General features: G+C 39.5%; 2 protein-coding genes across 2 annotated transcripts in view; both read left to right on the plus strand.

The window, feature by feature from the left end:
• Window positions 1-1,825: 1,825 nt before the first annotated feature.
• On the plus strand, window positions 1,826-10,683 carry LOC146520021 (B-cell receptor CD22-like). The gene is made up of 8 exons (XM_085156676.1): window positions 1,826-2,191; window positions 3,004-3,258; window positions 3,375-3,462; window positions 3,533-3,587; window positions 3,706-3,836; window positions 3,919-3,972; window positions 4,110-6,441; window positions 6,540-10,683. The coding sequence occupies exons 1-7, from the start codon at window positions 1,948-1,950 to the stop codon at window positions 4,240-4,242; spliced, it is 960 nt and encodes a 319-aa protein (XP_085012802.1). The 5' UTR covers window positions 1,826-1,947; the 3' UTR covers window positions 4,243-6,441; window positions 6,540-10,683.
• Window positions 10,684-10,803: 120 nt separating this feature from the next.
• The window catches only part of LOC146520022 (E3 ubiquitin-protein ligase rnf213-alpha-like), a 46,049-nt gene continuing 34,942 nt past the window's right edge, over window positions 10,804-21,910 (plus strand). Inside the window, exons 1-5 of the mRNA XM_085156670.1 lie at window positions 10,804-10,931; window positions 12,756-12,874; window positions 14,562-14,719; window positions 20,883-21,569; window positions 21,691-21,857. Of these exons, the coding sequence (XP_085012796.1) occupies window positions 12,775-12,874; window positions 14,562-14,719; window positions 20,883-21,569; window positions 21,691-21,857 (1,112 nt within the window). The 5' untranslated portion in view covers window positions 10,804-10,931; window positions 12,756-12,774. The remainder of the gene's footprint in view (window positions 10,932-12,755; window positions 12,875-14,561; window positions 14,720-20,882; window positions 21,570-21,690; window positions 21,858-21,910) is intronic.

Below are 21,910 nucleotides of genomic sequence, written 5' to 3' on the forward strand. Positions count from 1 at the left end.
CAGGTGACAAATCAGTCTTTGCTGGAAAACATCTAGAAAAAGAAAAGTCTGCTCAGGTTTGAAACATCATTCTTTTAGTGGATGAAACCAAGATCATCTCAAGGAAAGGACGGGCTTATCATTCAAAACATACCACATCATCTGTTAAACATGGTGGATGTGACTTGATGACACAGTTTGAACTGATCGATCAGTATTCTGCTAATTATCATTACAATTTATATATTTCTATATAAGCTGTGCAGAATTTATATACTTTATATGACCTTTAAATAAATAACTATCCATGTATTTGACAATAAGGAAGATGATTATCATGAGAATAGGATGCCAATTATAACATATACAGGGTGTTCCCTGCCTCTTGCCTTATAGTAGCTGGGATAGGCGCCAGTTCCCCCGTGACCCTAAACTGGATAAGCAGAAGAGAATAGATGGATGGATAATGATTAAATAATGGTTATTATTGTTGTTAATAAATAATTTTTCTCAAGCTGGTTACTAACGAAAGTGACACACGCATTATTTCCTTTCCTGCGTTATGTATTACATATACTCACCTTCCCCATTATCCCCCTGTGCTAATGTCTGAAACAATGTGTTTTTTATTACTGCAATATTAAAGGTAAAGCATTAAACATTTGTGTAATGATCATTTGAAAGAAGATAAATGCAAAAGCGGCTTTACGCTAGGCTACAGATGGTAAAGATCCACAACGCAGCTGCAAAACAACCCAAAAACATCTGAAGACAAATAGATTGCTGTTAAGTGGCTGAGTCAATAACCTGATCACAAGCATGTTATTCATTTACTGAAGACAGAACAGAAGGCAGAAAGACTCACAAAGGAGCAACAAGTGAATGCAACTGCAGCAAAGGCCTGGCAGAGCATCTGAAGAGAGGAAAGACAGTAGACAGCCTGAGTAATTCTAGTAAAGCTCTTATGAAGTTCCTATGATCCTGAAATGCAGAAAAAGCTGGTTATCTAATCACGTCAGCCTCTCAGTTCACAGCTAATGCAAGTGTAAGATTTTAGTCTTACGCCACCCCTTCACCTCCACACTTTATTTTTCATAATTACTCAATCCAAAAAGGCAAATAAATGAAACACACATAAACCAAAACAGTGTCCTATTGACAACGACACAATGTGCACATTGTTAAACAAAAAATTATTAAAAAACGCAGCTCCCGAGTGCTACCTCTGCTCTAACTCTGCTTTCACCACAACAAAGCAGCATCAGACTGTCACGCACATGCACAGGGGATGGGGTTTCTCGTTACTGCTCTTAGTTAAACGGCAAGAGATAACGTGTTTCTTGAAACTGCGGTTTAGATGACCTGATTTTAAGTCTTTTCTTTTCTTTTCAGGAAGCAGTGCGTACAGTATCTAGAGTACAAAATCAGTAAAGAAGAAAAAAAAGAGAGGAGATGTTCATTTTGAGAACAAAACATCAAATGCAAACTTGCAAATGTCTCTTCTTGCGAGCATTTTAACATCAGGAAGGAGTTTCAAGTATGTATGAAGAACACAGACACCTGACATGGATGTTAATGTTGCTGTTTCTGACAGGTAAATGCAGCACTTGTATCTCCTTTAATGTTTTACAAGAATGCTAAAATATTACAGCTATCGAGTGAATCTGTCTCTTTTAGGTGTTCTCTGCAATATGTGGAAAGTGAAGCATCAGCAGCGTCTTATTTGTGCAATCAAAGGCTCCTCAGTCATTTTTCTTTGTTCATTTCAAAATCCTGACAACCAAACAGTGAGGAGGGTCCTGTGGGGTCACGTACAGCCTGCTACTTTAAAGGCTCACTTAAATGCCCCGGTACTGAAGGTTGTTGGTAAGTTTTTGTTGCTGCTGTTGTTGTTTTTTTAAAATAAATAAAAGCTTTTAACAGTTAAGATTAAAGTGTCACTTTGCTTTTTCAGATTTGACTATTTTTATGTCAAAACCTTCTGTAAAGGAAGCAATAAGGGAAGGCGACTCTGTAAATCTCACCTGCATGAACAGTTGTGATGGTGGTAAGATTTCATCTGCGTACACCTGGTTTAAGAATGGAGAGCTCCTACACGAAGGAGCAGCTCTTTATTTAAGAAACGTGTCCCCCACAAGCTCTGGAAACTACACTTGTTCTCTAAAAACACACTTAGGATCAACTTCAAGAGTTCTGGGTATAGATGTTGAATGTGAGTACGAGACACAAGATCAGTACTTTAAGGTAAAAAGAAATAATTAATAATGCTGAAATAGTAATGAGTAATGATCTCCTACATTCTGCCTTTTAGCGTCTTAAATCTCTGAACTGTTTATAGCATTGAGTAACCTGATAATGGGAAATGTCTAAGAATTATTAGTGAGAAGTAGATCAGTGAATTACACTATTTATACTTTTATATAGTCATTGAGCTATTACGTCACAGAAATGCACGGGGGCTGTTAATGACTGTCTAATTGGTATGATATTTCTGCTCAAGCTTCTGGGACTTATTTTAAGAATAACACATACGCAAACTAGCTTTAATGTGCACACTAAAATACATTAATTCTGATGTAAATATTCTCATGCAATATTTATTTAGTCTTAATTAAAACTTCAGTCTTTTCTTATTATAAGCTAAACTGCTATTGTTACCTACACATAACAGATCTAAGCTGGATGTGAACCCCGGGCTTTATATGCTGCCATCAGTTCTAGTCACCTACTGCTGACTCATATGGAGTTCAGTAATGTGCAATTACGTCCAAGGATACTTTTTGGATAATTACACAGTTTTTGTGACTTTGTCACTGCACACCAGCACAGTGGGCTTTAAATTAAACAGGCAAGATGTGATCAAAGTCCAGATATTCAGCTTTAAATTAAGGATCTGGAGGTTAGTGTACTCCTAGTGCTTGGATAATTGGGAAGGTTGCTTCTTATGCGGTCCTTTGCATATTTCTAAATTTTTACACTGATAACTGACAACGATAACGCCCAAATAATAAAATTAATTTTCAGATGGCCCTAGGAACACTACAGTGCTTGTCCAACCACCTTTGGGGGCAGACCCTGGCAGCGACTTTACCCTGATTTGCAGCAGTCATGCAAACCCCCCCGTGGAGAATTATACGTGGTTCAGAATAGCTGCAGGTGATTCTGTAAATGTTGGACATCAGCCAGTGTTCCACCCCAGGGACAGTGACCAGTATTTATGCAGTGTCACCAACAAACACGGAAGTCAAAAATCTTCTGTTGTCACTTTAAACATTAAAAGTAAGTAGGTTTGAGTGGCTGGTGCTATTGGATGCATTCTGACTCGTATCAATAACCATTAAAAGTTTGCTTGGCTCTGGCATTACTGATTTAAAACAATGAATTTGTTTTTACAGAAAACTGGCCAATGTTTTGGGGATACATACCTGTCATTGTAACAGTTGCTGTAGTTCTGATTGTGACCACTTTTATTGCTGTTAGAAGGTGAGTGTTACCTAATTTTGAAATTTCACTAATTTTGTAACACGTCGCCTAAATTCTGTTTATCTTTCAGACTTAACAAAAAGCAAATGAGGTCACCGGTGGAAAATGGTGAGAGAGAATCGCAGGTGCTACTATTACTGCTTGACAATCATTCATTAATAACAGAAGTTCAAATTTAGAGTTCAGTAGAAAAAAATGAAGATTGTTGTTAATTGTGCGTTGCTTCTTTGTGACTTTATCTAGAACACAGGTCGTGTCAGCAGGCTCTCAATGTGTGATGATAACCAACCACAACATCAGGATCAGAGTGAAGGAGAAACTACTGAAATTGTATACGCGGCTGTTTACTTCCACAACAAAAGAAAGCCAAACGCGTGAGATATTTCAACAATATAAGATAAAAATATATTATTTATTGTACTGGAGGAACATGCTGATAGAATGAATTACCTGCAGGGAGCAGCAGAAGAACACCCAAAGTGAAGATGTCATTTACAGCACAGTGTGCAGGTAAGACTCAGACAGTATACCACTACTACTAATAATAATGATAGTAATAATAATAATAATATGGGAACTTATGTATCTGTCAGGAGCTATGGACACTTCATTCTGTTACATGCTGTCATGTCTGTATCATTACTTAGACCAGTTTGTGCAGCTTTGAATCACCCACAGAACCGACAGGAGGCAGCTGGCCCAATATATGTCTTGCCTAAAAGAAAGCAGCCTCCATATACTGAAGAGGGAGCCTGTTTGTTAAAGGGGTCAAAGTTCTAGTGACTTCACACTGAGTGAACTTGTGAGGAGAGGAACAGTGGCCTGCCCACTCTCCCATACTGCCCATTAATGTCCAAAGATTTGATGTTGGGGTTTGAGATCTTCTGCTTGATTCCAGCTCCAGTTTGAATTCTTTGTCATTCTGTATTATTTATTATTTTAGTATGTTGTGAGTACTGTATTTTATTTATGCATTCCCCCCATTTTTCACTATTGTTAATGCTCTGCATTCTCTTGCCAAGTGTTAACATTAACTTCGGTGTTTGTCTTGTTTGTTCTCTTTACTGTTTTACTGGTTTTACTGCTTCCTATCTGTCCTCACCTGATTTCCTGTTGTGTAATTCCTAATCAACCCTTGGTGTGCATGTATATTCCTTTGCTGTGTTGTGTCGGTCTTGTTCAGTTACGTTCCTGATGGCACTCTGTACTGTTCTAGTCCCCTTTGTGCCTTTTGGATGTTGCTATTTGGAGTTCATTTTTAAACCATTTTGTATTGGATTTATTTCCTCCATTAAAGCTCACTTTCTTTTGAACATTATGTCTCCTGCGATTGGGTCTTCAATTACTCAAACAACACAATTTTAGATCTGAGGTAGCAGGTCACAGGGGGAATTTAGAAAGTAAGAGAAGGAGATGATAGAAAGAAGAAGGAGGTGTTTTCACATTACTGTAATGAACTCCAGTGGATAATAGTAATCAGAGGCAGTACTGTATTGTCAATATTCCATTAGTATGTGATGTATAATGCAAAGAAAAAGAAAACAGACAAATGAAGTAGGAAAGAAAAGTAAAGAGCAGTGTGTGAATGCTTTTTTAAAAGAACTACAAATTGTTCTTGTTGTCTCTGATTCGACTTAAAGAGACAACAGTGACAAATTCTCAGACGTCCTTAAACTTCAAGAACTCAGCCACTCACCTCACTATCAATTATAGAAATTCTCTGCAGTTCAGATCGGTTTGTCACCGTGGACATGATCAGTCAGTGTGTTCATCTATCAGTGGACTGACCTCCTTACCCAGGGTAGGAGGCAGGGTCAGAAATAAGTAACCTAATGTGACCCTTGTGGCCTATGGATTGTGGTAGGAAGTCAGAAAGACCCACACAGACACAGAGAGAACATAGAAACTCCACACAGAAAAGCCTCAGTGTGGATTTAAAACACGGATCTGTGCACCATGCCACTGCTTGCCTTTACAAGTCATGCATTATAAGATAATGTGAATAAAACACTGTAATGGCACATTACATGCATCAACATCAAACCTAGCAATAATGGCTGTGCACGTGAGTCGTTTCCCATTTTTCCCACAGAGGGGTTCATATTATAAATTTGCTGCGAAATCTGTTCATTGTTGTGTGATATGAGTGTTAGCTATTAATCAGTGGTGGGCAGTAAAACGTCTGGTGACATGCATGAGATTCAAGAGAATGAATCATTATGTTCCAGCAACATTTGGTTAGAAAATAAGAACAGAGAAAAAAAACAAACATACCACAGCGCCTCTGATGCTGCTACATGGTTTCATATGCTCTCTTTTAAACCTTAGATGTTGACTGCATCTGTGGTTTGCATGACCAGATGGCACCTACCATGTAGAAAGTAGCGCATAGCAGAGAAAGAAGATAAAGGACAAAGTCACTTTTTCTCTGTCCGTTCGTGATAACTTTAAGTGATTCTAAACTTTATGCTTGTGTAACTTAAAAAAGCTCCAACATGTGCACTGAACACATCACCCTAAAATTGACACTAACACTGTTCTTTGGAGGTAAGTACGACATTTATTTCTTATTTTAAGAGAATTTCGAAATGTTTAAGCAATAGAAAATTAAGATTAATGCTTCTGTTCCAGGTGTTCTCTGCAGTAAGTGGAACATAGACTATCAACAGCCTCATATGTGTGTAGTGAAAGGATCATCTGTTGTCATTCTTTGTCCATTTTCCTATCCTGACAAACACATAGTACAGGAAGTCATGTGGGGACACAATAAAAATATTTTTGCAGGTCCGTTCATTTATCACAGTGGCTCAAATAATAGCTCTTTGCGATTTCAGTATGTTGGTGACAAACGGAATAACTGTTCACTGCAAATACACCAAGTGGAGTACAGTGATGAAGGAAAATATGCCTTTAGATTTATAACCAACTCCACAAATGGCCAATGGACTGGAAAAAGTGGGTCAACACTAAAAATCGTTGGTAAGATTTCATTTTGGTTTTCTTTTTAAAGAATTTCAACTCCCCTTTGCTGTTTAATCTGACAAGGTTGAAACACAAGTTATTCATTTCTCTCATAGATTTTAACATTTCCATGACAAAACTCAAAAGACACGAATCAATCCAGGAAGACGACTCTGTGAATCTTACTTGCACAGACAGATGTGATGTTGGCAACTTCTCATCTGTCTTCACCTGGTTTAAGAATGGAGAATACCTGCAGAATGGACGAGTGCTTCAATTAAGAAATGTTTCCTTCACAAACTCTGGAAACTACACTTGTTCTCTAAAAACAGGCACAGGAACAACTTCAAGAGTCCTACATGTTGATGTTGAATGTGAGTATTGTATAGCGATGTTTTAAACCTTACATACTGCTTAGGCCAAATTTGACCCATTTTGACATTTGACCTGAGCAACAATACCAGAGATGTGATTCTTTCAGCTTGAAATTGGATGACTTTTGCAAAAACTATTACAAAGTTGAAAGTTTTTCTACAGTTCAGCCTTGACAGTGTTACGAGGACTGTTACTGTTCACATCACATTTGCCCAGGTTCCCAGAGATAGGTGCCTGCTGGCTTTTGAATTGAAATGGACTCGTTAAACAGTGAAATAGTAAAACAGCAAAGGAATGATCAAATATGAGGTGCATGATAAGATAATTCAGAGGGTCATAGATGTGCGGCAGATAAAATCTTTGAAATTTACAGAATCAAATGCTTTATAAATGTAAGGTTAAAGTATGAATTGTAGTTAAAAGCATTTTAAATTATTGACTAAATGTTGCAAAATCTAACAGATACACAGTCCCTGCTCTCTAAAATTTCAATTAAGAATGAATGATTCATTTACTAATGCCAAGTGGCTGTTTGTACATTCAAATAGCCATACTCTGAAGACATATGAGCAGTATGTAAGAGTTAAGCATGGAAACATTGTTGTTTACTGCAACACATTAAATATTTCCTCACAATTTAGATACCAAAATAATGAATCTGATTTATGTAAGGTGATTTCACTAATGACTTTATTTTAGATGGCCCAGGAACACATCAGTTTCAGTGACACCATCAACAGAGACCCTGATCTGCCACAGCCATGCAAATCCAGCAGTGGAGAACTATACCTGGTTTAAAATATATAATGATCACATTTCAGCAGCAGGACACCAACGTGAACTACATTTGAAGAAGGATTTTCAGGGCGATCACAACTATTTCTGCATGGCTACAAACAAATACGGGAGTCACAACTCCTCTACAGTGCTGTTAAGGGGCAAAGGTAAATAGATTTATGTTCCAAACACTGTGGCTTGTGCAGACGCAACTTTGCAAAGAAGAGTCTGCCCTTGGCAACTCTTCCAAACAAACCGTACTTGTTCAGTCTTTTTTACTTTAACGTGCAACATCTATGTTTCCTCAGTATACTGGTACACAGGCACCAGAGATCAGATTGCTATCTGTACTTCTATTGCTGCACTCCTCATCGTGGTCGCTGTTGTTGCCATCAGAAGGTAAAGTGTATTTATATTTGTTACAGCTCACACATGCAACAATAAAGTGATGGAAATCTCATCTTTCAGACAGTGCACAAAAAGGACAGAGTCACAAGAAAATGAAAATGAGGTAAACATGCAGATGGCGCTACTGTTAATCTTACTGGTTGTGTTGTTTTTTTTTCTTAATGCAGAGGTTAGCTCATTATGAGGTTGCCTAATAAGTTAGTTTATTGAAGAAACCCATGTATAGTTTACCCAAGTTATTCGCAAATTATTTTGTGTTGTCTGACTGAGTACAATTCACCAAGCAGGAAACTTATATATGTGTTCTTTGATGTCTTATTAATTATTGTATCTAGAATACGCACTACTGCAACTATCTCGTGGTTGACATGAGCCAGTCACAAGAGGAAGAAGTCATGCACTCAACGGTCGTTTTTAAAAGCAAAACAAAAGCATGCGTGTGAGCTATCCCTGCAGCTTCAACATATTTTTCAACTTGTGCTGCATTTTTCACTGATCCACTATGTCATCAGCAGGGAGCAAAAGATGGACTCAACTAATGATGATTGTACCATTTACAGCACACTGTACAGGTAAAGTTCAACAAGAACAAATTTCATAAATAACAGTTCAGCTCCAGACAATAGTGTAAGGCACAAATTGGAGAACATCAATCAATCAATCAAACAAAGTGAACAATGTAGATTAACTGGTAAAATGACTCTGCTGCCATGCTTCTTGTATGCTGTGTCTGAGTCAGTGGAAACCCCCACCACAAGCTTTTGTACTGCTGTCTGTTTAGTGGTTTCTACTTATCGATGCTTGATTTGTTTATTTACTATTTTTTCACTACATTATTTCTAAATGTATTATTTCATTTTTTTTATTTTAGGCCCACAGGATTTTAGAGCACTGTTTTATTTTTTGTACACAAGTTGCTCCTTTATCTTCAAATGTGACAGTCCATACCCTCGAATGTGTAATCTAAGTGCGGTAATGGACCTGCCCAAAATGAAAGCGATATACCAAAGTGCAGCTATTTGGCTGAAACACCAATTTTGGGTGTTTAAGTCAGATACTTGAACTCAACTTCTATTTTGTCCAGACTCGAGAAAGCTAAACTTTCATTGATGAGCTGCTGGAAAGACTAGGAAAGGCCAGATACATCACAACCTTAGATTTGTGTAAATATTACTGGCAAGTGCATTTAGAATACACAGCCTTTCCGATTCCAGGAATAGGTTTATTTCATTGCATCCAAAGTTTCCTTTGGTCTCCACGGGGCACCTTTAACTTTTTGAAGGTTAATGGATATTATCGTTAATCCTACCTGATGTCGTGATTTACAGTGACTCATGGGAGGAACACCTACAACATCTAAAGGTTGTGATGGCAAAGATCCAGTGAGCTGGTTTGATCTGAGTGACTTTAACCTAACATTTTGCTTGCACATTGGTCCACAAAGGAGTGTTCAGCACTCATTTTACATCATTTAAGACCCACTATAGGGGAGTTGTGGAAAAACTTAGAGCTTCCTAACAACTGGAGATACTTTTTTTTTTAACCCCGATGAGCAGCCACAGTACAGTGTGAAATGCTACTACACATAATTGGGTTATTCTGCCCTCTGTTGAAAATGTAAGAGCATAGCATGAGCTTGGGTTCAGATTTTTGACTAATATGACTCAAAGACATTCAAAATAAAACTCTCTTCAGTAGGTGAGTGGGTGTCCTGTGAGAGCTATGGAGAGGCACAGCTCATAACAGGACTAAAGGTCATTCCACAGGCAACACAGGACACTCAGCGTAACAATAAACATATGCAGTTTGAGCATGTTGGCCTTTACTGAGAATTTACTGTAACACGATGGTGTAGATCGGTTTCATTTTTCACTGCATATTCCTTTCTTATCAGCTTATAAATGTTACAAACTAAACAGCTGTTTTTTATGACTTTAAATATTTGTTTTCAGCCATCACCCAGTGCCTGCAGGAGCCTGCATGTAGACTTCAAATGTCAGTGGAACAAACCTGCTGTGCTGAGGGCCACTTATTCTGATGTATGAAAGGATCTGCTGCTCCAGTGCTTCTACTTTCATGAGTATTTTGCTGTTAAACAAATAAATAAATCTGTCAAATGTGACAGATTGCAGAAATCCATTCAGTTTGGAATGTTTTTTATGAATTTTCCTAAAAGGTTTAAAGCCAGCCTTTTTTTCCCTCTCCCTTTCTTAACAGTCTCAAACTTTTACACATTATGGGCACATTTCCAGGAGTTTGTAACTGCAGCATGCTTATTTCCTCCTGCTGGTCACAGAGCATGTCTATTGAGCAGTTTGTCCTTGCCTAAAGGCAATAGGAAAGTACAATGTAATGACAAACAAACACCATCACATGGCAAGTGACCGCATGGGACCAACCCCATTTTAACTGTTTTCCCTGTACAATTATTGTGTATTATAATGTGTTTTTGTACATTTCAGATGCTGAAATATAAACTGCAGCAAACAAATGAACTTTATTTTTTAATCACAATCTGTGAAAAAATAAATAAATAATACTTTTAAGATGTTTAATATGTTGCATCCACAGGTTGTGCCATAAGATACTTTTTCATAAACTTCATTTATGCTAAGAAAAAAATAAGGTGAGTTTAAATCAATTTACAGCACATGCATCCATGCACTAAAATACCCCTAGAAGAGGTCGTTTGTCTCCAGTAGTTCAACTTATGCTTTCATTACCTATGAATGAAAACCAGCTTAGTCAGACATACCCTCTAGGCAAAAGAAACCCCGATTTTATTAGTGATTATAAAACTTAGCTCACGCCCATTTCTGACAAAACGAAACTTTAGTAGATACGGAAACGAGGGGACAGCAGGTCTTGGACGTGTCTTTGACGGCTGCGTAGTGGGACCAGCAGAGATGATTTGCAAGCTTTCTCCTTTTTGCAGCACAGAAGAGAAGGTAGGAAGGCAGCTCAGGTCGGCTGTTATTTATTTATTGTTATGAGCATTGGGTGACTGTCACAACGTCAGAATTTCCGTTGTGACACAGTAGGAATAAACTCATCCTAATAACAGAATTAGCTATCAGACTGCGCTGTCTTGGGCCAGGTCTGTCTGGCTCCAGCTGAGTTACGGGGTGTGGAAGTTTGGTTGACGTTTGTTCTTTCCAATAGTATCTCCGTTTATTATGGCGAGTGAATCAGAGCTAACTGCCCAAGCTAATGTTAGCTGCGCAGCTCATTAGGCTGGCTGCTTCGGGGAAGCTAGCTAGCAGAGTCGCTACTTAATTTTAGCAATAACGCTCCGTGTAGTGTGACTAAGAGCCTTCCTTGCTGCTGCTAAACGTGTCGTGATTCTGCAGGTTTTATTTTGTCAGTGTCTTCGAGGCCATTTAGTTCGCTTTCTCTCTGTTTTGTTGTTGTCAAACGCACTGGCACGCAAGAAGTGACGTAAAACGTGTGCGTTTCTTTACGCAGCGAACATGTGAATGGCCGAACTTCTGAGCCAAAGATCTTTTCGCTTCAAGAAGAGTCACTCCTTAAGTTCTTGAAAAAGGTCGTCCCGCCTTTATCTGTGAAAGTATGAAAGCTCATCTCCTAGAATGGAATAGTCACTTGTTATTTGCAGTATTTTCAGCAATATAGAGATACGGTTTAAACACACGCGATGGTGTTTACTGTATTTGTTCTGTGGAATTAAGAAATACAGAAATCATTTGAAGTCTAAATCAAATCGCAAAAGACCTAACCGACCTTGATGCTGATTGTTCTTTTCCTTTCCTTGCTTATACTAAATTGATTATATTCCTGCAAACTTACTAATTATTGACATCAGTCTCACAAAAAGGCATTATTGGTTGGGCTCTAAAATCAAACTGGTTTGAACCAGTTATATATTTCACAGTGTATTTATTTGTATTTGGGTCAGATGTCTTAAACCTTAATAGCCTTTCTCAGTGGATTGAAAACGCCCAAAGCAATTGTTGGATTAAAGTGTAACCAGAAGTCCAATGAAGACCATGCGTTTGACAAAGAGGGAGAGCGATTGCCAGATGAATTATGCAGAAATGAAAGTGAACTATCCATTGCTGGATTGAATGAATTGATCCCAGCAAATATAAGCATTACCCAATTTTGACTCTTCATTCATGACATTAAAAATAAATTGAAATCAAAAAATAATGGCATAATATTAACTTGGGTGGTTCACGAATTTATGTTATTTTGAGTTATTCAGTCATTCACGTAATATCGCCTTTACATTTACAGCTAATAAGTAATGTGAAGTATTTATTGAAAGTATGAGGAAAAGGAAGGAGGAAAACCACCTTCTCCGCTCCTACTCTTTGTGAAATGTCCTACATCATGTTTGAACTATTTATGGCATATAAAGAATTACTTATTTCCTCATTAGAACTACTTTTGGTCAGTGTTAACTGAATTTTTCTTTTAAGTAAGTGCTATTAAAGTGTGCTGTGAGGGTTCCCAGTTTTTTTTTTTCCCTCTTTGGTTAATGTCAGTTTTTTTATTGGATGCTTTTTCGCGGGCCATGAATGTGGGCGTTCAGTTGACTCGCTGACACTCTTGTAAAATGGCTTCCAATTCAGTCTCTCACAGGCCAGCTTCTTGGGTATGACTGATCAAAGTTCAGAGGAGATAAACACATTGCGACTGGTTGTTGTTGCGTAGCTGAACACAGTTTCATGTGACATCGGCTGCCAAAATAGAAAGTGAAAGAAAATTTTGAGATGGTCTTGAAGTGAAAATAGTTTCTTTCTTTGCAGTGATCACTGAAGCCTGAAGATGAAGTGCTCAGGCTGTGGCCATAACATTGTAGAGAAAACAGCCAAATTCTGCAGTAACTGTGGCCTAAAGCTGTCTGTTAAACCTACAAATGCACAAGGTAAGTAGATGAGGTCAGAAATGTGGTCCAAGTGACAACTTTGTTGTTCCTGTTAATTCGGCATAATGTGCTGTATTATTTAAACTGCTCTGTATTTGATTAACAGTGTGGATGCTTTTTTCAGGGCCTGTCAACAAATAAAATTATAGTTTGAACATGCAGCTCTGCAGACATAATGAAATTACACTTTTCTATAAATATAGATTAAAAACCTGTATACAAAGAATTTAATCATGTAAAATTATGTGATGATAAGGGCTGTTCATCTGCGCATAACTTATATTGCACATTTTTTCCTGACATGAGGATTTACATTAGTCATGTTGCACATGTCGAAGCAAAATTAGGTACGGTTTGCATAATGTGGGGGGAAAAAAAGAGATTGTAGATACGTCTGTGTTATCAGTTCACCCTAAGCCTTTAGTCAAGGAAAACTAAGACTAAAGGCTATTATTATATCCTAAAAATCAATCCAGCATCCAGTATTTGGAAAATTTAGATTCCTTGCATGTATTCTTTCATTTCTCATTCCTGTTTCTTAATTTTTTTTAACTCAAAAAAACCCCACGCTTCTAAATTGTGACATAAGGCCTTCTTGGCTGAACTGGAGAAAATGATCCGTGCTCTTGTGTCATTACGTGTTACTGTAATGCCCTGTTTCACGGCAGGGATAAACCAGTTTCATCTCTCTGAGGTAAACAAAAATGCAGCGGCCAGACTAGTAATGGATTCTAACAAGTGAGCTCATATTATTCATACTCTTTACACTGGCTCTCAGTAGACTTTGATTCATTTTAAAGTTCTTGTACTGACCTACAGATCACTTAACAGAAAGGCTCAGACTATTAATCCCAGCTTCTTACCAAACATACTGCTGCTTGCAGTCTTCGATCACAGGCTCAGAATTTGCTAGTTCTTCTTCATACAAGATTGAAGACTAAAGGGGAGCAGAGGCTTTCAGGTGCCTTTCGTGTCCCACTACGACTGCCTTTAGCTGAGTCTGTGGACTCTTTTAGAAAACAGTTCAAAGATTTGTTTTGTTTAACCAGACTTTCCATTAAGATTGTACATATTTCAACTGTTTTCAAACTACGTGTTTATTTTATTCTGTGCTTTACCTTGATTTTTGTATTCCTGTTAACAACACTTGAATTTTCAGTTATATTTTATAGTTTTTTGTTTCGTTTTATAGGGCAAATAGGCTGTGATTTAACCGCATGTCCACATAGATGTAAGATTACCTATCGTGACAGCGTGGTGGCCTACTTTGTAAGGGTCAGAAAATGCAAATTTGTGACTTACTGAACAAGCTCAGGTGTTTTCTTTATAGTTAAAAGAAAATTTGCCTACGTGGGTCAAAGTGAAAACATACAAATGCCACCTTTTGTGGTTTAATGTATGTCCCTATTAATTTACTGAAATCTAAATGTTCTGTCATTTTAACTACTTATTGAACATGCATGTTGACCCTGTCAGAGTTCATACTTGACTAAATCTTTGACTGGCAAGGTAATGAGCCAGAATGAAAAGCAGGACTAACTCTGTACTACCACGGTGGTTTTCACACGTCGTTAGAAATTAGCTTATTTTACTTATTTTTTTATAATAAACTTATAATTTATAATTTGTTATTTTTATTTAATTAAGTTATTTATGTATTTTTATTAACCTCTCATCGTTAACATAGATGCAGGAGATCAACCAAAGTCTTTGGTAGCAGATGGGGAAGGTCCAATTGAGAAGCTAGATTCACAGAAAAACACCCCACTGGTGGACAGCAAAGAATCCAGTAGATCCCCCAAACGGCCAAATGACGAGGTCATCAACAACAACCCAAAGAAAAAGGTGAGCGTGTCACAATCTTGCCGGGCCTGTTGGTTTTTAGTCTGGGGGAACAACATATTTTGTACAGTAGGTGAATGGCTTTGCTTCATTTTGGTGTACAGTGAGTTTATGTCTCAACACAGTGTAAGGTTTATGCCAAATTAATTTTTTCTATAATAATTAATCCACTGGTATATAATGAAAAATTATATTTTTATTGATTGAGCTGTTAATTTGGTTCTCTTTCATAGCATTCGTTTCGTGTCTCACTATGGGAACGCCTCCTGCGTGACCTCATCAGAAGCTCAAATAACATTATTATGCATTATTAGCCTTACAGGCTGGCTAGGTGACGCCCATGTCAGGAGGGGCCAGTGCCTCCTTATATAATACGCTGACATAGCGTCAGATGTCATTCAAAAACCTCTTCTCGCTTCTTACAGAAGCCTGTAGACAACTGTGCTATTGGGTGCTAAAGTTAAACTGTCAACAGATTCGAGTGAACAACTCGGTCGCCTGGCGCTTTGTTCCCAGCTTTTCAGTTGTCCACTAGCATACAAGCAGTAGCAATACTGTTCTGTAGCTAGTGCTGGTGTCAAGTAGCAATACTTTCACCCAGGGAAGTAGCAATATTTTCCAAAAGCGAAGTAGCAACACTTTGCTAATAAAGGTACCTCTAGCTTCCTCTAGCAATACCTCTAGCAATACCCTTCGACGCTAGCGGTTTTACACATTAGGTAGCAATACCTGTAGAAAAGTATCAACACTTTTCACCCCACGTTACTGATGAATAGCAATATTCTCCGCACTCAGTGTCAGTCTCGCTAACGTGCGCAACCCTCTAGCTAACCATGGCTATAACACCAACGAAGTTGCAAAACCTTGTCCTTGCGGCAAGAAGATTTCTGCCTGGGATACACACCCCATGTGTGTGGCATGCCTGGGTTTATCTCACGCTCAGGCTGCCTTGACACCTGTACAAGACTGTAGCCACTGCGCGGCTTTCCCACGCAAACTACTCTGCCGCAGGCTAACCACTCGCCAGGCTAACCTGTCGGGTGGCGACCCTTTGCTGTGTGAGGCTGCTGCGACGCAAGGAGAAACTGAGATGCCCAATGATTTGGCCACAACGCCAGGGCCGAGCTGGGCAGAGGCAGACCCTCAGCCCATCGCGACCGCTTTCCTGTCGCTGGAGGCACACGGAGATCGTGAGTTTTTCCCCAATGCTGGAGTCACCTGGGGTGGAGATGCCAACGAGGACGGAGATGAGTCGGCTGACTCGGCCCACAACGCCTCCTCTATGCTAATGGCTTACCAAGCTGAGCTAGAAGAGGACATGACAACTAAACCAGATACCACAGTGTGGGAAGAAATCTGCGTTATAACTGACCACGTCCTCCGCCTCCACAAGGTAGCCATACAGGCTACTGGGAGAGCCATGGGCCTCATGGTTCTTCAGGAGCAAGCACGCTGGCTCGGGCTCACCAACCTGACAACCAAGGAGAAAGAGGAACTCCTCGACACCCCTGTCGTCCCTCAAGGTCTCTTTGGTGCGGCTGTTACATCCATGCAGAAGAGATGTGAGGAGAAAAAGAGAGATGATGAGACTCTGAAACTCTGCCTGCTGAAAAGGGCCCAGCACACCACCCCAGCAGCACCATGCCAGTCATTCGCGCAGGCAGCGTCTCGCCCGGTCCCCGCTTTCAGGATTCCCAAAGTGCCTAAGACGCAGGCAGTCCCCCCAGGCTGCCGGGACCCCTAAGAATCCATGGACTCGGAAGCAGTCTCCCCAGGCCAGACCTCAAGCGGCCCTTCTTCCTCCCCCTGCTGCCGCGATTGTGAGGAGGAAGAAGCGGCCGGCCTGACAGCCTCTCCTCTAGGCGGGAGCGAACCCAGTTTTCCCCCCCCTCATGGGCCGCCCTGCCTCCTCCCAGCTCCGTTCCAGAGCAAGTTCAACGGGACATGTTCCACACAGAGTGCGTTTAAGAAAAAAAATCTACTGATCTTATGATAATCATAATACCTTCATGTAGTACATAGTTTGGTATAGTTTAGCCCTTCAATACTTAGTGTATCTCTTTTGAGTCACAAAGTTTTGGTGACTCAGAATTTATAAAATGAATTACACAAAATTACAAGTCATTTATGCAAATGTATATATATATTTTTTTACATTGTTTTAATTTGTTAGAAGATTTAATAAATGCTTCCTTAAATAAAAAAGTTCATTTTTCAGACTTTAAACAATTAAGTGGGTTTGAATATTTATGAATCTAAAATATAGTGAGGTCAATAAGTATTTGATCACCTTGTGATTTTGCAAAGTCTCTTACTTAGAGATCATGGGGGGGTCTACAATTTTCAGCATAGGTGCATTTCTAATGTGAGAGACAGAATCTAAAAAGAAAAATCCGGAAATCACATTGTATGATTTTTGAACAATTTATTTGTGAATTACTGTGTCAAATAAGTATTTGATCACTTAAGTCAAAAAATTTTAATATTTGGTACAGAAGGCTTTGCTAACAATTACAGAGGTCAAACGGTTCCTGTAGTTCTTCACCAGGTTTGCACACACTGCAGGAGGGATTTTGGCCCACTCCTTCATACAGATCTTCTCTAGATCTGTCAGGTTTCGGGGCTGTCGCTGAGCAACACGGAGTTTCAGCTCCCTCCAAGGATTTTCTATTGGGTTCAGGTCTGGAGACTGGCTAGACCACTCCAGAACCTTGATATCCTTCTTACGGAGCCACTCCTTGGTTTTCCTGCCTGTGTGCTTTGGGTCATTGTCATGTTGGAAGACCCAGCCATGACCCATCTTTAATGCTCTGACTGAGGAAAGGAGGTTTTTGCCCAATATGTCACAATATATGGGTCCGTTCATCCTCTCCTTAATACAGTGCAGTTGTCCTGTCCCCTGTGCAGAAAAACACCCCAGAGCATGATGCTTCCAGCCCCATGCTTCACTGTAGGTATGGTATTATTGGGATGATACTTATCATTGAAGAAAATAAGAACAACCCCAGGTTTCTCTTCAGCACTGTAGCCAGGCTGACAAAAAGTCAGAGCTCTTTTGAGCCAACCATCCCTTTAACGTTAACTAGTGATGACTTCATGAACTTCTTCACAAATAAAATTTTTATCATTAGAGAAAAAATTACCAATAATCATCCCACAGATGTAATATTATCTACAGCTACTCTTAGTACCATTGATGTTAAGTTAGACTCTTTTTCTCCAATTAATCTTTCTGAGTTAACTTCAATAATTACTTCCTCCAAACCATCAACGTGTCTTTTAGACCCCATTCCTACAAAACTGCTCAAAGAAGTCCTGCCATTGATTAATTCTTCGATCTTATATATGATCAACCTATCTCTAATAATCGGCTATGTACCACAGGCCTTCAAGGTGGCTGCAGTTAAACCTTTACTCAAAAAGCCATCTCTAGACCCAGCAGTCTTAGCTAATTATAGGCCAATCTCCAACCTTCCTTTCATATCAAAAATCCTTGAAAGAGTAGTTGTCAAACAGCTAACAGATCATCTGCAGAGGAATGGTTTATTTTTATGAGTTTCAGAGTTCATCACAGCACAGAAACAGCTTTAGTGAAGGTTACAAATGATCTTCTTATGGCCTCTGACAGTGGACTCATCTCTGTGCTTGTCCTTCTTGACCTTAGTGCAGCATTCGATACTGTTGACCATAATATCCTATTAGAGCGATTAGAACATGCTGTAGGTATTACAGGTATTGCACTGCAGTGGTTTGTATCATATCTATCTAATAGACTCCAATTTGTGCATGTAAATGGAGAGTCCTCTTCACACACTGAGGTTAATTATGGAGTTCCACAGGGTTCAGTGCTAGGACCAATTCTGTTTACATTATACATGCTTCCCCTAGGCAGCATCATTAGAAGACATAGCATACATTTTCACTGCTATGCAGATGACACCCAGCTCTATCTGTCCATGAAGCCAGATAACACACACCAATTAGTTAAACTGCAGGAATGTCTTAAAGACATAAAGACTTGGATGGCCACTAACTTTCTGCTTCTTAACTCAGATAAAACTGAGGTCATTGTACTCGGCGCTGAAAAGCTTAGAAATATGGTATCTAACCAGATTCTTACTCTGGATGGCATTACCTTGGCCTCCAGTAACACCGTGAGGAACCTTGGAGTCATTTTTGACCAGGATATGTCCTTCAACGCACATATTAAACAAATATGTAAGACTGCGTTCTTCCATTTGCGCAACATCTCTAAAATTAGAAATATCCTGTCTCAGAGTGACGCTGAAAAACTAGTTCATGCATTTATTACTTCCAGGCTGGACTACTGCAATTCATTATTATCAGGATGTCCAAAAAACTCACTGAAAAGCCTTCAGTTAATCCAAAATGCTGCAGCAAGAGTACTGACAGGGATTAGAAAGAGAGAGCATATTTCTCCTGTTTTGGCTTCCCTTCATTGGCTTCCTGTTAAATCCAGAATTGAATTCAAAATCCTGCTCCTCACATACAAGGTCTTAAATAATCAGGCCCCATCTTATCTTAATGACCTTGTAGTACCATATCACCCTATTAGAGCACTTCGCTCCCGCTCTGCAGGCCTACTTGTTGTTCCTAGAGTATTTAAAAGTAGAATGGGAGGGAGAGCCTTCAGTTTTCAGGCCCCTCTTCTGTGGAACCAGCTTCCAGTTTGGATTCGGGAGACAGACACTATCTCTACTTTTAAGATTAGGCTTAAAACTTTCCTTTTTGCTAAAGCATATAGTTAGGGCTGGACCAGGTGACCCTGAATCCTCCCTTAGTTATGCTGCAATAGATGTAGGCTGCCGGGGGATTCCCATGATGCATTGAGTTTTTCCTTTCCAGTCACCTTTCTCACTCACTATGTGTTAACAGACCTCTCTGTATTGAATCGTATCTGTTATTAATCTCTGTCTCTCTTCCACAGCATGTCTTTTATCCTGTCTTCCTTCTCTCACCCCAACCGGTCGCAGCAGATGGCCGCCCCTCCCTGAGCCTGGTTCTGCCGGAGGTTTCTTCCTGTTAAAAGGGAGTTTTTCCTTCCCACTGTCGCCAAAGTGCTTGCTCATAGGGGGTCATATGATTGTTGGGCTTTTCTGTGTATCTATGAAGCGCCTTGAGGCGACATTTGTTGTGATTTGGCGCTATATAAATAAAATTGAATTGAATTGAATTGAATCATTCTTCTTCCTCCAAACATGGCAAATGGACATAGGACCAAAAAGTTCTACTTTGGTCTCATCTGACCACAGGACTTTCTTCCATGACTCCTCTCGATTATCCAGATGGTCCCTGGCAAACTTCAGACGGGCCTGGACATGGGCTGACTTGAGCAGGGGAACCTTCCGTGCGATGCAAGATTTTAAACCATGACATCTTAGTGTATTACTGATAGTAGCCTTGGAAACGATGGTCCCAGCTCTCTTCATGGCATTGACCAGCTCCTCCTGTGTAGTTCTGGGCTAATTCTTCACCATTCTTAACATCAGTGATACCCCACGAGGAGAGATCTTCTGTGAGGTCAATGTGGGGACATTGACAGTCATCATTAGCCTCTTCCATTTTCTGACATTTTCTCCAACAGTTGTTTTTTTTTCACCAAGCTGCTTGGCAATTGCCCCGTAGCCCTTTCCAGCTTTGTGAAGGTCTACAATTTTGTCTCTTGTGTCTTTTGACAGCTCTTTTGTTTTGCCCATGTTGCTACTTAGATTTTGGCTGATTGTGGGGTGTACAGGTGTCTTTCTGACAGCTAACAACCTCAAACAGGTGCTACTAATTTAGAATCATGAGCAGAATGTAGCTGGACAATTTAAAAGCAAAACAACAGGTCTTTGAGGGTCAGAAATCTGGCTAATAAGCAAGTGATCAAATACTTATTTGACACAGTAATTCACAAATAAATTGTTCAAAAATTATACAATGTGATTTTCGGATTTGTCTTTTTAGATTCTGTCTCTCACATTAGAAATGCACCTATTCTGAAAATTGTAGACCCCTCCATGATCTCTAAGTAAGAGAACTTGCAAAATCATAGGGTGATCAAATATTTATTGACCTCACTGTATGTTCTTGTTATCTAATATACGAAATCGTATTTGTGATATTTTCAAAACAGATCTGCTTTTTGTTTGTTTTGTCTACATAGAAAAAAAAGAAAAAGAAGAACAAAAAGAAAAAAGATGGCGCCGTGTCATCAGATCAAGATCTGTCACACATTTCTCTGGGAGATAAGCAGGGGAAGGAGACACAGGGAGAAAGAAATTCTTCTGACAGTGAAAGCTCAGACAATGCAATGGACACAACACCAGACTCACTCCAAGATAGGCTTTCCTCGTTAGAAAGCCAGCCTAGTTCCTTAACAGCTAATGATATTGTTGCCATTGCTGAAGATGCACAAGCCAATCAGAGTGAAAAGTCTGATGCCCCAGTACAGGCAAATACAGTGGAGCAATCTGAGGCGGCAACAAGTAGCCCAAACGAGATGGAGAGCAATGCACAAACATCTCCTGACAATCAGCCACAGAAGACAGAACCAACCAACACTCCAGATGAACGTCCTGCTTCAGAGGACAAAAAGAGTACAACCCCCCAGTCACCTTCAAGTAAAGGGACCAAGGCCACTATGGCTAAAGATCCAAAGGAAAAAACCTCAAAGAACCAGAAAGAAGCAGACAATGCTAAAAAACCTAAACAGGACCAGAATGCTAATGTGGCTGCAAATGCAAAGCAGTCAAAGGAAAACACGCAGAAGGGAAAAAATCAGCAGGAACAGAATCAGAAGCAGCCTGTTGCAACTGGCCAACAAAAGGTTTTTGGAACTTATACAGCAAAGGTATTACTGGCTAATGCAGTATATGTGAAAATAATTGTTACTGACCAACAATAACATTTATGAGAGAAACCTCAGTCCCATAACCTTGAGATGTATTTATCCAACATATTTAATGCTACAGGCTGACACTGGCTCCAGTGTGGACCCAGTGGAGAAGATGGAGATTCAGCAGTCAGGGAGCGGGCAGGACTCGACTCCAGCACAGCCTTCAAATGATAACAAAGGATCTAAAGACGGTGGTGATAACAGCAAAAGTTCAAAAGCTCAAACAGGTCCATCCCCAAAAAGGTGATAAAACTCTCTCAGATAACTGTATATTTTACCTTTAACTCATCTTTGCC

The sequence above is a fragment of the Neolamprologus multifasciatus genome, chromosome 4 (assembly GCF_963576455.1).
Source record: "Neolamprologus multifasciatus chromosome 4, fNeoMul1.2, whole genome shotgun sequence".
Lineage (NCBI taxonomy): Eukaryota > Metazoa > Chordata > Actinopteri > Cichliformes > Cichlidae > Neolamprologus > Neolamprologus multifasciatus.